At 42.0% G+C, this 12,620-nt stretch overlaps 1 protein-coding gene across 1 annotated transcript; it reads right to left on the reverse strand.

Moving 5' to 3' along the window:
• Nucleotides 1-200: 200 nt before the first annotated feature.
• Nucleotides 201-2,914, reverse strand: kcns2 (potassium voltage-gated channel modifier subfamily S member 2). Its single transcript, XM_084727697.1, has 2 exons — nucleotides 2,432-2,914; nucleotides 201-2,125 (listed from the first exon to the last, which is right to left on the reverse strand). The coding sequence occupies exon 2, from the start codon at nucleotides 2,121-2,123 to the stop codon at nucleotides 684-686; it is 1,440 nt and encodes a 479-aa protein (XP_084583823.1). The 5' UTR covers nucleotides 2,124-2,125; nucleotides 2,432-2,914; the 3' UTR covers nucleotides 201-683.
• Nucleotides 2,915-12,620: the final 9,706 nt, after the last annotated feature.

The raw sequence follows: 12,620 nt of genomic DNA on the forward strand, positions 1-12,620 counted from the left end.
TTAAAGGTTCACTGTTTCAGTTACCTGATGCAATTTTGTACAATAAAGTTTATTGTTAGTACAGATTTTTGTGTGAGAGCCAATATATCAATATATAATATAATATTTTACTCCCTATTATCTGCATCGGCCCCAAAAATCCAGCATGAGTTGGGCTTTATAAGAGACCCTCTCTGCACATGAAGAACATGAGGAGGTGTATTGTGTATTTTTGTTTAATACAGTTTGCTTTAACCACACATCTGCAGTAATCTTGTTGCAACAGAACATTTACACATCAACATTCTTCATTAGAGATACAGCTGGAGTTACTTTCAGACATATTTGATCACAACAGTTATAGCTGGAGAGTGGACTACAGTGTGACACCACCTAGGACTGTAAACAACTACAGCATTCTCTTGTCTTTTTTTACTCCCACATTTGGGCCTATTTGGTGACGGAGCCACGCTAATGCACAGTGAGATATCATATTCAGCCTGTCCTGTACATTTGCTCACGGTCTCATTGTGACTGACACACAGATGGACGCGTTATTGCGCTGAGCTACAGAGAGGCAGACGGTCAGACATCAGTGGAAGGAGGTGCGGGTGTCTCCACCCAGAGGTTTCAGCACTGTGGACAGCTCCTCGTGCAGCCTCGCTGTCACCCAGCCTGACCGGGCGTCCTCGTTTCAAACGGGTTCAGTGTATTGACTCATTCAGACTGTGTTCACTGGGTGAACTGCGGCTCATGTTTGACAAGCTCGCCATGAGGGATTTGACTTTGTGTGCGTAATAGTTCCTCAGGTTGACCGAAGGCACCTCTTTGATCCCCTCGTCGAAGTCGCAGCTCCTCATGGCGATCTCCAGCTGCTTCTGTCTCTTGTAGAACAGAGAGAACTTATTGAAAATGAGCGTGATGGGAAGCACAACTACTAAGATCCCGGCCAGGATGCAGGCGGAGGCGGTCAGCTTGCCCGCTATGGACACCGGCACCACGTCTCCGTACCCGACGGTGGTCATGCTGACGGTGGCCCACCACCAGCATGCCGGGATGGTGGACAGATCCTCGCTGTCCTCCTTCTCCACCGTGTAGGCCATGACGGAGAAAAAGGACACCCCGACAGCCAGGTAGAGCAGCAGCAGGCCAACCTCTTTGTAGCTGTTCCTGAGGGTGGCCCCCAGGGAGCGCAGCCCCGTGGAGTGCCGCGCCAGCTTCAGGATGCGGAAAATCCGCATCAGCCGCAGCACCTGCGCGACGCGGCCCAGGTTAGCGAGCGCCGGGCTGCTCTCAACCACCAGGTTAATGAGGAGTGTCAGGTAAAACGGAAGTATGGACACCAGGTCTATGACGTTTAAAGGATGCTCGAAGAAGTGCAGAAGATCCGGCGCCACCACGAACCTGGCGACCAGCTCCAGAGTGAACCAGCCGATGCCAAAGTGCTCCACAGTCTCAAAGCGGGGGTCCTCAGTGGGCTGTCCCTCACTGTCCAACAGGCTGAACTCGCTCATGCTGTTCATGCACATGGTGGCGATGGAGCCCAGCACCACCAGGATGGAGAGGATGCTGATGATGCGGCTGGCCACGGAGTACCCGGGGTTATCCAGCATCAGCCACACGCGCCTCCGCGCGCTCCCCAGCAGCTGCTTGTCAAACTTGGTGGCGTCGCTGTAAAACTCCAACAGCTCGTCAAAAGAGGACGTGGTGCTCCCCTCGTCGCTCCTGTCCTCCCAGTCGTCCCGTTCCTGGTCCATCTTCCTGCAGTGGTAGGCGCTGCTGCAGCACGAGTCGATGAAGAACTCGTTGATGCCCCAGTACTCGATCTCCTGGCTGAAGGAGAAGATGCACAGCTCGGCCATGACGTGCAGCCGCCCCGTGTTGTAGAAATTCAACACGTAGGGGAAGAGCGCGGGGTTCCTGTCGAAGTAAAACTCTTTCTCTGTGTCGTCGTAGTCGTCGCACAGCTCCAGGATGGATTCTTTGGACTGACAGTGGAGCAGACGCGCCAGCCGCGTCTCGGGGAACCGGGAGAGGGTGTCGGACTGGAGACGCTTCTTGAAGCCGCCCACGTTGATGCGGATGGCGGCGGTGTCATCCATGTGAGCCCCGGAGCCCGGTTTCCCCGGGATCTGACCTGTCATGTCTGGAGAGGGGGGACACAGAGACAGACGCACGGCGCACAGACAGAAAGACAGACAGAGAGAGAGAGAGAGTGATAGACAGAATCACATTGGCACAAAGAGAACAGGACAAAGAAAGACGCACTTTCACAGAGAAGAAGGAAAGAAAGGGAGAAAGGGAATTAAATATCATTTGAATTAATGCCTCCGTTGCTTTTTAAAGTAAAAGACAAAATGTCCATTTGTTGCAGCCACGTGTTTTCTCTCAAATGATGCACAATGATTTCTAGCCTCTGAAACAAAAGCATGCCTAAGAACAATGAACTTACTTTAAAGCGCGGCCAGCTGACCTAATCCTCCTATAAGAAGACTTCGCATTTTCACTCTTCTGACGGGATATTGTTGCAGTTTGTGGCCAAGTTGTGGCCCTAAAATAACCGCGGAGATCTCTGTCCCCTGAGTCCACACAGGCGCGTCTCTGTCAGCTTTATTTTCTACGCTTGGCGAGAGGAAGAAGAGGATGAGGAGGAGGAACAGTCTTCCAACTGGAGTCGGTGCGGTGTCAAATCTGATGTTGCCTCCAGACAAAAATAAACTGACGCTCCTTCCTCAAATAAACCCGAAGGCTCGCTGGAGCTGCTGGTCCTCACATCGTGCGTCCTCCGGGCTTCACACCTCCTCCTCCAGCCACAGGTATCTGTCGGCTGCGTTTATAACAGCAGATCTGGGAGCCATAGGAACTGAAACACGCCCTGACAGCCGCTTCTGCTGTGCGAGGGAATTCCTCCCTCTCTCTCTCTCTCTCTCTCTCTCTCTCTTCTTTCTATCTGTTGCTGCGCAGCAACACGTAGCTCTCCCTCCCTCTGCGCCGCCCTCCCCAAGTGATCTCAGCAGCATCATGATGCTGAGGGGCGAGGCGCAGCGCCCGCAGGAGAGGGAGTCACCAACTAACAAACACACAGGAGAACAGTGACCCAACATCAAGTGAAAATAAACCATGATGCGTCTGTAGTTTCACTGTAAAATAAAAAATGAACGCCAGAAACTTTACATCCACAAGCTTAAAAAATATTGTAGCTATATGACAGTTATGCCATTTAAAGTGGTCATATCAAGCTTTTTTGGGGTTCCCCCCTTTTTCTTTAATGTGTTACAGCTTTTTGTGCGTGTAAAAGGTCTGCACACTCTCAAAGACCAAAATCCATGCCAGAGGGAGTTACTCAGTCCTACAGAAAATACTGCTCCTGAGCTGTCTGAAATGCCTCATTTGTAATCCAGTCTTTGTTCCATTTCTTGGTGACATCACCATGTAATACATTTGCATAATGTGGCAGCTACTTTGGGAGGAATTTTGGAACAGGCTTGGGGTCTTAAGAAGACAGGAGCTGAGATGGGGTGTTTCAAACAGAGGATGAATAGAGGTGCTACCAGGGGCTACCCAGGCCCCGCCCCTTTATCCTCAGATATGATTGGTTATCTGCTCAGTGAGAGGTGGGACCTTAGTTTTAACTGTTTGAGTATTTCTACATGTGCTTTGTTTTCTTTTATATATAACTTTCCTTTAATTTTTTAACTAGGTTCTTTTAGTCTACTTAATAAATTAATAAATTATTAAAATAAAAGTATTTTTCATGAGTCTCATGACCTGAGGACAGATGTACAATGGAGGTATGAAGAAACAAATGCAAAGGCCACACACAGGCCCATTAAACAACCTAGATCAAAACTAAAGTGCACAAATAACAGCTCACTAATCAAAGTGCCTATGCATAAACTGCTTTTAAAGTGTTCAGTTATAAAGTGCATATGCATATGTGACACACAACGGACAGTTTATGTGGGCAAAAGCAGGCAGAACCAGGGCTTACAAGTTGAAGTCCATGAAATTTAAAATGCACAACTTTTAAACTGCATACGCAAAGGTGTCTCCCTACAATTTGTACAAAACAACAACAAAAAACCCCACTTGTGTAAACAAGTGAAGGGAAGAAAGTGGCGCGTTGGAGGAAAGAATAAGAAACTGATACTGTAATGTTAATAATTAAAGTAGATATGACAAATGGTACATCAATGTGCGCTTGTGTGCATGCATGCACGTGCTGCTTAAAATAAAGAATAAAAAAATGACACTGACCCTAATAGATTATAATAATCACTCTGTTAAAGGGAAACTCTGTCAATTGAATATTGCACTTCCATAAAGTTGAGGGACTTGAAGAGACTCAAAGAAAAAAGAATGGTCATGATATGACTTTACAGGCCAAGCTACAAATATTCTCTTACCTTTCACATGTTGCAACTGAGGAGTTCACACCAGCCTCGTTTAGTGCAGCTGCATTGAAAGCTGAAGCGTCCATCCCCAGAGGCAGCTGTTGAATTTTTCTCTAGGGGGGGCTATAGCAAAAATCAGGCAAACATCGTGAGGTATCAGACCAGTGTATTTTAATATATGAAAAGGGCCTTTATTTGTATTTGCAGACTTAATGACCATGTTTTATAACCTAATGGAACTTGCTTAGTTAAGGTAAATTAAGGTACTTCAATTTGTGCAAATCCTTAATAATTATATTTAATTTTACAATTTATGCTGAAAGACTAAAGTCAGCAAAAAGGACCTAATTGAGTATCAAAGAAATCTGATACCACAAACCTTCATACAATGGAAGAACATTATAAACACTACTGTCTACTAGAAAATACTACTGTCTATTAGAAAATAACAAGATTTAAGAATAAATAAATTAATTAATTAAAAATTACCATCTTGTGGCTTAAAATTTACTTTTGTACAGAAATTCTCCCTGAGAGATGTAAATGTTTCAGTGACTCTGGTTAAATGTCTTTGACAGGTTTATATAAAGTTCCCACTTTAAGGTGTGTCACACACTTTTCTGCATGAATAGCAACTAAGTTTGTAAAAGACCAACACCACACATTCAGCTTCTTACATCACCAGTGGAGGAATGTAACTAAGTACATTTACTCAAGTATTTTACCAAAGTCTAATTTCAAATTACATCCATATTATATTACTTTATAGTTGTACTTAACTTTTTTACTCCACTACATTTACCTGACAGGTACAGTTACTAGTTACTGACAGGGAATATTTTACTGCACAGTGGTTACCTTTACTTTTCATACTGATAACAGCTGATACATACTTTTACTGGAGTAAGGTTTTAAATGCAGGACTTCTGCTTGTAGTGGAGTATTTTCACAGTATGGTATTAGTGTTTTTACTGAACTAAATGATGTGAATATTTTCTCCAGCACAGCTCACCTGTCTGAAGATCACCTGGTCCCAGTGTGAGGCTGACTCACCTTGTTCTCCTCAGAGAGTTTATCATCTTCCTCTCATTGTTGTTGCTTTATGATGTTGGCTCGGAGCTTAATTAAAAACATGTTGTTTATAGTGACTGTATATATATATGTATATATATATATATATATATATATATATATATATATATAGTCACTATAAAGTCAGTATATATGGATTTTATATCTCCATTCTAGCAGCTAATGTGCTAAACTCTTTCAACTATCAACACATCTGACATCTCACTCTGCTGTATTAATTAACAGACGTAGACGTAGACGCCACTGTCCATCCCTCTGGTGTAATTTGTTTTGGGTTGTCTTGAATGCCAAAGTCAAACTCTGGTGTGGACCAAACAACCACTTGGCCTCAAAGTGGTGGTCTCAGACCGCCATCATGTTAACTCTGGAGCAGCTCCTTTGTAGAGTACCATTGTTTTCATTGGTTAAAAAAACATTTTCTCTTCCTGCTTAAGTGACAGGTGAACTAGTAGCATATTTGCTACCAAAATGTGGACTGACAGCGAACAAACCCATACTGTCACAGATGTGAGCAATGCCTGCTTTATGAAATGATATAATACTCGCTGTCTAATGAGACGTTCATGTGTTCCTCTAAAATCTGCTATGATATGCACTTCACATCAACACCAGCATGAACAAAACATGATGGTGCCCCATGATGGATGACATCCAGGTTCTGGTGTTTACAATTTCTGGACCATTTGAGTTTTGCCTTTGTGAAAATTGAAACAATGTATCATCCTCACATTAGTTCAATACAGGCGCAGAGCCTCTGACCAGGGGAAAAATAGAGTGAAACTTTGTTGAATGGATATGATTTATGTAGGGAAAACTAAACAAATGAGTTTGCTGATGCTGTCATGCTGACCTTTATTCCACTAAAATTCAGCACGGATCCTTTTTTTTTTTTTTTTATCAGTTTCCTCTACAGTCCTCTACCTTCCCTGCCTGGTTAATACCTTGAAACTCTTCCAGTTTTTAATGCAAGATTTCATTTAAAGTGTGTGTAAAATGTGTTGATCCAAGGGGGTGAAATGAAGTCCCCCTCTGGTTTGTGGATGACCTTTTTTAAGCCTCAAGTTTGGCATTATGGTGTTGCCCTTTTTTCGGAGCTAGAAGTGGCCACATTTGAAAAAGCTTAGGAGGTTACACATTGCTATGCCTCCTCTTCAGGCAGCCCTGCCCTAAAGCATACCCTCTTTTATTGCCTATTTTATTCTAAATGGGACCATAATTTACAAAATGAACATCATGCTGTATTGAAGAACACTTGAAACTAGTGATTGAGAACAGAAATTAATTAGGAAACTATTCAAAGAGGTGATGAATCTCATGAGAAGAGGAATAATTTTCTCATATTACATACAGTCAGATTTCTTTTGCAACCTGTCACGTTTCTCCCTGCTGGCCATTAGAGAGAATGCAGAACTGTCAGACCTGGAAGCTCTGTCCACTATTTAATATGCGGTCTGTGGTTGTCCCCAAGCACATGCTAAGATATCCCTGGGTCACACTTCACAAAGCTCGCACTGAGCCACAGAAGACATCCTCAACTGTTTCCACAGGCTGAGAAGTAAGCCACTCTTCTGAACTTAATGTCAAAAATCTATGAAGTCCCCTTTAATATTGCAATAGGATGAAACTAAGCCCATTCGGTACCATAGAAACAGTATGAGCAAGAATGCCCCATTAGTTTTATAATCATTTTTATTTTGATGCACTGGTTACAAACATTGCTGCTGGGTTTTTTTGTTTTTTTTTTGTTTTTTGTAAATATTATAAATACTTGTTACACGCAAGACTGATGCTTTCATCTAAAGGTTACAATTGATTGTCAGTCATTGATCACACGCATTCACTGTTGTGCTGTGAGACTCAATAGAATTATGACATTCAACCCATGCCAATGTCTCCTCTCTTGAAATTCTGTTTGTGAAACCTCGCTACAGAGTACATGAGAACCGTGTTGTTTGATCACAGAAGAATGTGGGCTTTCAACACTGTCCACAACCACCGCTGCCATCTCCACCATTACCTGAATCTCCTTTCATCAGTGCAGAGGCGACATCATTAACAGCCGGTGTCTGGCCTGTGTTAAAGCTGCGGCCTTGCAGAACAGCCTTGCTTTTATTGATTAAGCGCTGAAGGTTTTTCTTTTGCACGTTCCAATGTGTGTAATGAAGACGATAGCGGCTGCAGACAAAAGCTGCCTGATAGACAAATTCTCTCGGGAGTGTGTTTGTTAGCATCCCATTAGTTAGCTCTTTGTCAGGAGGCTTTTTGCGCGTAAGAAAGATTTGATGCTGATAAAACGTTCACAGCCAGAAGCTATTGAGTTGATATGGGAGAGTGGGGATGGTTGCAACAAATTTTGCATTCGTCTCGGTTTCTCAGACTATCTGCACCGACCAAATCTTTACATATTAAGCTTGGATCTATCTGCTAACTACCCGTACCATTTAAATACACAATACACATTTAAAAAATGACAAAACGTTAATTTAATGGAGTGAAGTAGCATGGGATAATGGGAATCTTCACTGTTAAGACACCACCACAGATGACCCATCTATAAAGATTTATTAAAGTTTTATTCACGTTATGTTTAGTCACATTCACTGACTTCCTTCTTCACTCTTTGACATATCCGTCATATCCCATGTTTTCCCATGAAGTTATAGCAACTAGCAACTAGCTGGCAATGGCTAGCAGGAAACTCACTGTTACCTTGAGTAAATGATGGAGTTTTCTGGGTTTGAACATTGTTGATAAGTACACAACTTAACAAAATATATAACATACGTCTAGTGTTTTCACACATTTTAATGTGGAAATGTTACATATTACAGCTTCAAAGATGATTACATATGACATATTGTTCACATTATTTATTCAGGTAAAAGAAGTCAGATGTTGCAACTGACCCCAACCCTGTGGACAGTTACATGTTAAAAATACATGAAAATATGCACTGTTTAGAATAATTTTCTAGTATTATTTATTTATTTAGCAATATTGTTTGTTTATGTGTAGGACACAGGCCTACTTTAACTGCAGTGATAAAGATGTTATTCAATCACTATATTTTAGTGTGAGACAGGAAGAGTTAAACAATTTTCCACTGCAGTTAACCTTTATTAAGCATGTATTTATTGTACAAATGTGCAACAATGGCTCATTAATGTTGAAAAATACTGTGGTCTGTTTTGATATGGCTGCTTAGCTTGGGGACGCCCCCAGCCTTCATCAGCCATGACGGAACATCATGTACTAACAAGGCACACACAGAAAACAAGGATTCAAATACAGTAAGTTGCCATGAATTCATAAAAAATTGTCAGGACAGTATGACAAAAATACAACACAATACAAAATAATGAAAAAAAAAACAAAAAAACTTTCATACAACCAAAACTAGTTTTATTTTCAATAAATACACCAGCAGGTGTTGAACATGCCCTCAGGGTCTAACTGAAAATGTGCAGCACAGGGGCACATAGATGTTATCTGTATCTGTATCTGTTCAACCAACAAAATTAACTGTCTCTGTGTCTGTATCCAAATAGATCAAAAGTGGGTGTGGCTATACCAGAAGTCGCATTAAATCAGCCCGTTGGCAATGCACTTGATGTCTTCAAAGCATCAAGTTTAATATTGGCAGATTATTATTATTATTTTTAGTAGTAGTAGTAGTAGTAGTAGCAGCAATAGTAGCATTGTACGAATAAAATATGCACTTGTGTAAAAACTTACTGAAATAAAAGTTAAAAAGTAGTACTCTGATCATTACTGCTTTACATTTAGGAAATTATTTTTTCCCCAAATAATTACAAGCATATTCAGATAAAGGAAACATCTCTTGAAATTGTATTATTTCCTGAATAATGTATTTGGATTCAGTTGCATCCCTGATGTGCAGTATACATACCATCACTCTAGCATGTTACCAGTTGGAGAAATAAGATTTGTTGCAACCATCCCCCGTTTCAAGGGTCCCCAGTCTCCCCTACAACAGAAAACAAAACATTAGTTTGTGCTATTTGAGAATTTTAAAAACACACGTGGCCAATTTTGGATCCCAACACACACTTTTAAGTAGCTATGATAAATGTTGTAGCACCAACACGTCATTCTGTTGAACGAGAAGACGTACAGTGAAGGATTTAATAGCTGGTGTTGCTCCCTCAGGCTCTGCCACCGTCATCATCTCCAGAGTCTGATAGCCACCCTGTTCAAGACACAAAGCTTTAGCAGCATTTGAAAATACATTTATGATCATTGGAAGCAATTTCCTACTTGCCGTATTGTATTGCAGTACTTGTTTGGAACTATAACCACAGGCTGCAGGCAACACTGGAACTATTTACTCCTAAATAGGATCTTTCATTCCAAGATTTCTTTGCTCCCTGGCAGGCAGCACATTAATATTTCATAACATTTTTTCCTCCCAACAATTGGAGCTTAACATGAGCATGTAAGCCCGTGAGATTGCCTGTACAGATTGGGTCTTTACAGTTGTATTCACACACGCCATCTCCCCATCCTGGATGCTTTTAGGGCTTTCAAACTAAAACCTATGCCCCTCAGGTCCTCCCTGTGGAGTGTTCTATATCATGTTACAGGCCTCTACAGATCTTCTACACCCTCACACAGCAGATTTGTAGGATTTGGGAGGCTTAACAAGAGCCTTGACAGTGTACACAACCACTGTGCTGATTACAATATTGTGAAATTACAGACTTTTTCTTATTAATGCCCTTCTCTTATGGGATCCTTCTGTGTTTGTGTGGGAATGTTTTGCCGTGACTATAATCCTATTTAGTATATCATTATCCTCGTCCAACAGGGTCTTATTGTGACTGGGTTTCATCTTCTGCTCACTGAGATTCCTTGATGTTTGTGATCTGCATTATTCTCATTATTTCTCATCATATTTCCTCTCGCTGTGCTTTATAATCCCACGTAGGCAACAGCATGCCTTTACTGTGGCACATTAGGATGTGACAGCTCTCAGGATTACATTATTAGGTGACAGTCAGTGTTTATCCTTTACCTGCTGGGAAATGTTCATTTTCTGTGCAGGATATCTGATTTAGGTGAAAATAATGGGTGTCTTCTTGCTCTGCAGGGTCCATCAGTCCTGAATGGTATCTCTGACGGCACACACACACACACACACACACACACACACACACACACACACACACACACACACACACACACACACACACACACACCTCCTCAGATTTCATTAGCGTGGGTGAAGAAGCCTGATGTTTGTAATAACAAGTGTCATCAGGACTTTGTTCAGGATTACTGAGGCGGTTCGTTCTAAATTATTTCTGCTAACCAGACTATCATCTGCAGATTATTCACTTTCTGCTTTTGGTTGAACTGGGCGGCTTTTGATTCATTCTTCTCCCACATGGTTGAGTTTAATGTGCTGCTTTGTGGAGGAGGAACTATTCCTCATAGCCTCTTCCTCAACCAGTCTGCTCAGATCTGCTCTTTCTTATTGATAGCAGGTCTTATGTTTCAAAGAAATCATCTGTCTCAATTTATCATTGTTACAAACTACCAGTGATGGAAGAACCACTCAGATCCTCCATTTACCCAAAAGTTCTAATACACTGATGCAAAAGTCCTCTATTACAAATAAAAGTGCTGCATTCAAAAACTTGCTTAAGTAAAAGTATAGAAATATAATCAAGGTATAACAGCACTGTTTCTTATGATATATTATTATATATATGACATAATTAAATTCTTGGATTACTGGTGCATCATTGCACTGTAAGTAGAGTTTGATTGTTGTAGCTGATCTGGGTGGAGCTCAGTTTAAGTACTTGTCGCAGATGACAAGATAAATCTGAGAGGTTGTGAGAATATTAACAAGGTTAGGAATGAAAACAAAATTGTGTTTGGCTTTTATCTTGCTGCTTTGTGAAAATATAGGATAATGTGACCTATTAAATATTTTTAAATCAGCTGACAAGTTTGGAGTGGAATCATCTCTTTGGTGAAGATGCAAACATCTCATCTGAAACTTGACAAGAAACACCACAACGACCCTGCTTTTTTGCATGGGCTCACAGTCTAAAAGTATTTGGAGCGACAGGTTTAATCTGTAATTAGAAGAGGTCACTCAGTAGAGCACAGACCCCTACCAGGCAACAGATGGCGAAGCACCTTCTGCAATGCCACCACAACTGCCAGGCACAACCAGCAGAGACCTATCAGAATCACAATCAGGATCACTTTATTTGCCAAATGTACATAGTACACAAGAATTTGACTTGGTGATGCAGCGTGGTGGGGGAAGAAGATAATAAGTTTAAGAGGACAACTTGAGGAGATAAATATCAGAATTATATACAAATATGAATACTATACCATTGAAAAATAGACGGTACAAATAAGATAGGAATGGTACAGTATAAATTAAGAATAAGAAATAATAAAAATGAGAAAAAAGTACAGAACAGGTTAGGAAAGACCAATAAGCTGCAGTCTGATATGCATTATGAATCAGGCTGGGCAGTGGGTCCACTGAGGGGTGGAAAGTGCATGTGTGCATGTGTGTCAGGAGGGGGTGGGGGTGCAGTGAGAGGTGAGCAGTTGGGGTTAGGAAGGAAACTGGGGTGGATTGTTGAGGAGAGTGATGGCCCTTGGGAATAAACTGTTCATGTGTCTGGTGTTCCTGGTGCTGATGGATCTAAACCTGCAGCCCGACAGGAGCTTCCTGAAGAGGTTGTAGGTTGGGTGAGATGGGTCCGCCACTATCCTGCTGGCCTGTTTCCTGGCTCTGGCATCATGCAGAACACTCACAGGTGACTGCTCCTGTCCTGTAAGTTGCCTGGCTGTTTGCACGATGTGTTCCAGTCTGTGTTTGGTGTGGGCAGAGGATGCGACGTACCACACAGTAATAGAGGAGGTGAGGACACTTTCAATGGTGGCTCTGTAGAGCTGGGTACGGACCTTTGGAGAGGAAGAACATCCTCTGCTGTGCTCTCTTGATGACTTTCTTCCATTTGAGGTCGCTGGTGATGGTGGCACCCAGGAACTTAACAGACTCCACCATCTTATAAAGTTCCACCAACATAAACATGATCTCCTCATACATTGTCCCGAGCTGAAACAACATTTCAAACTCGATGACTTATGGCCCCTAGC

Source organism: Lutjanus erythropterus, chromosome 9, assembly GCF_056507025.1.
Source record: "Lutjanus erythropterus isolate fLutEry1 chromosome 9, fLutEry1.hap2, whole genome shotgun sequence".
Taxonomy (NCBI): Eukaryota; Metazoa; Chordata; class Actinopteri; order Lutjaniformes; family Lutjanidae; genus Lutjanus; species Lutjanus erythropterus.

Bases quoted from the DNA above. Each gene is read 5' to 3' on its own strand.
- kcns2 (XM_084727697.1), bottom strand. From the start codon at position 2,123: ATGACAGGTCAGATCCCGGGGAAACCGGGCTCCGGGGCTCACATGGAT.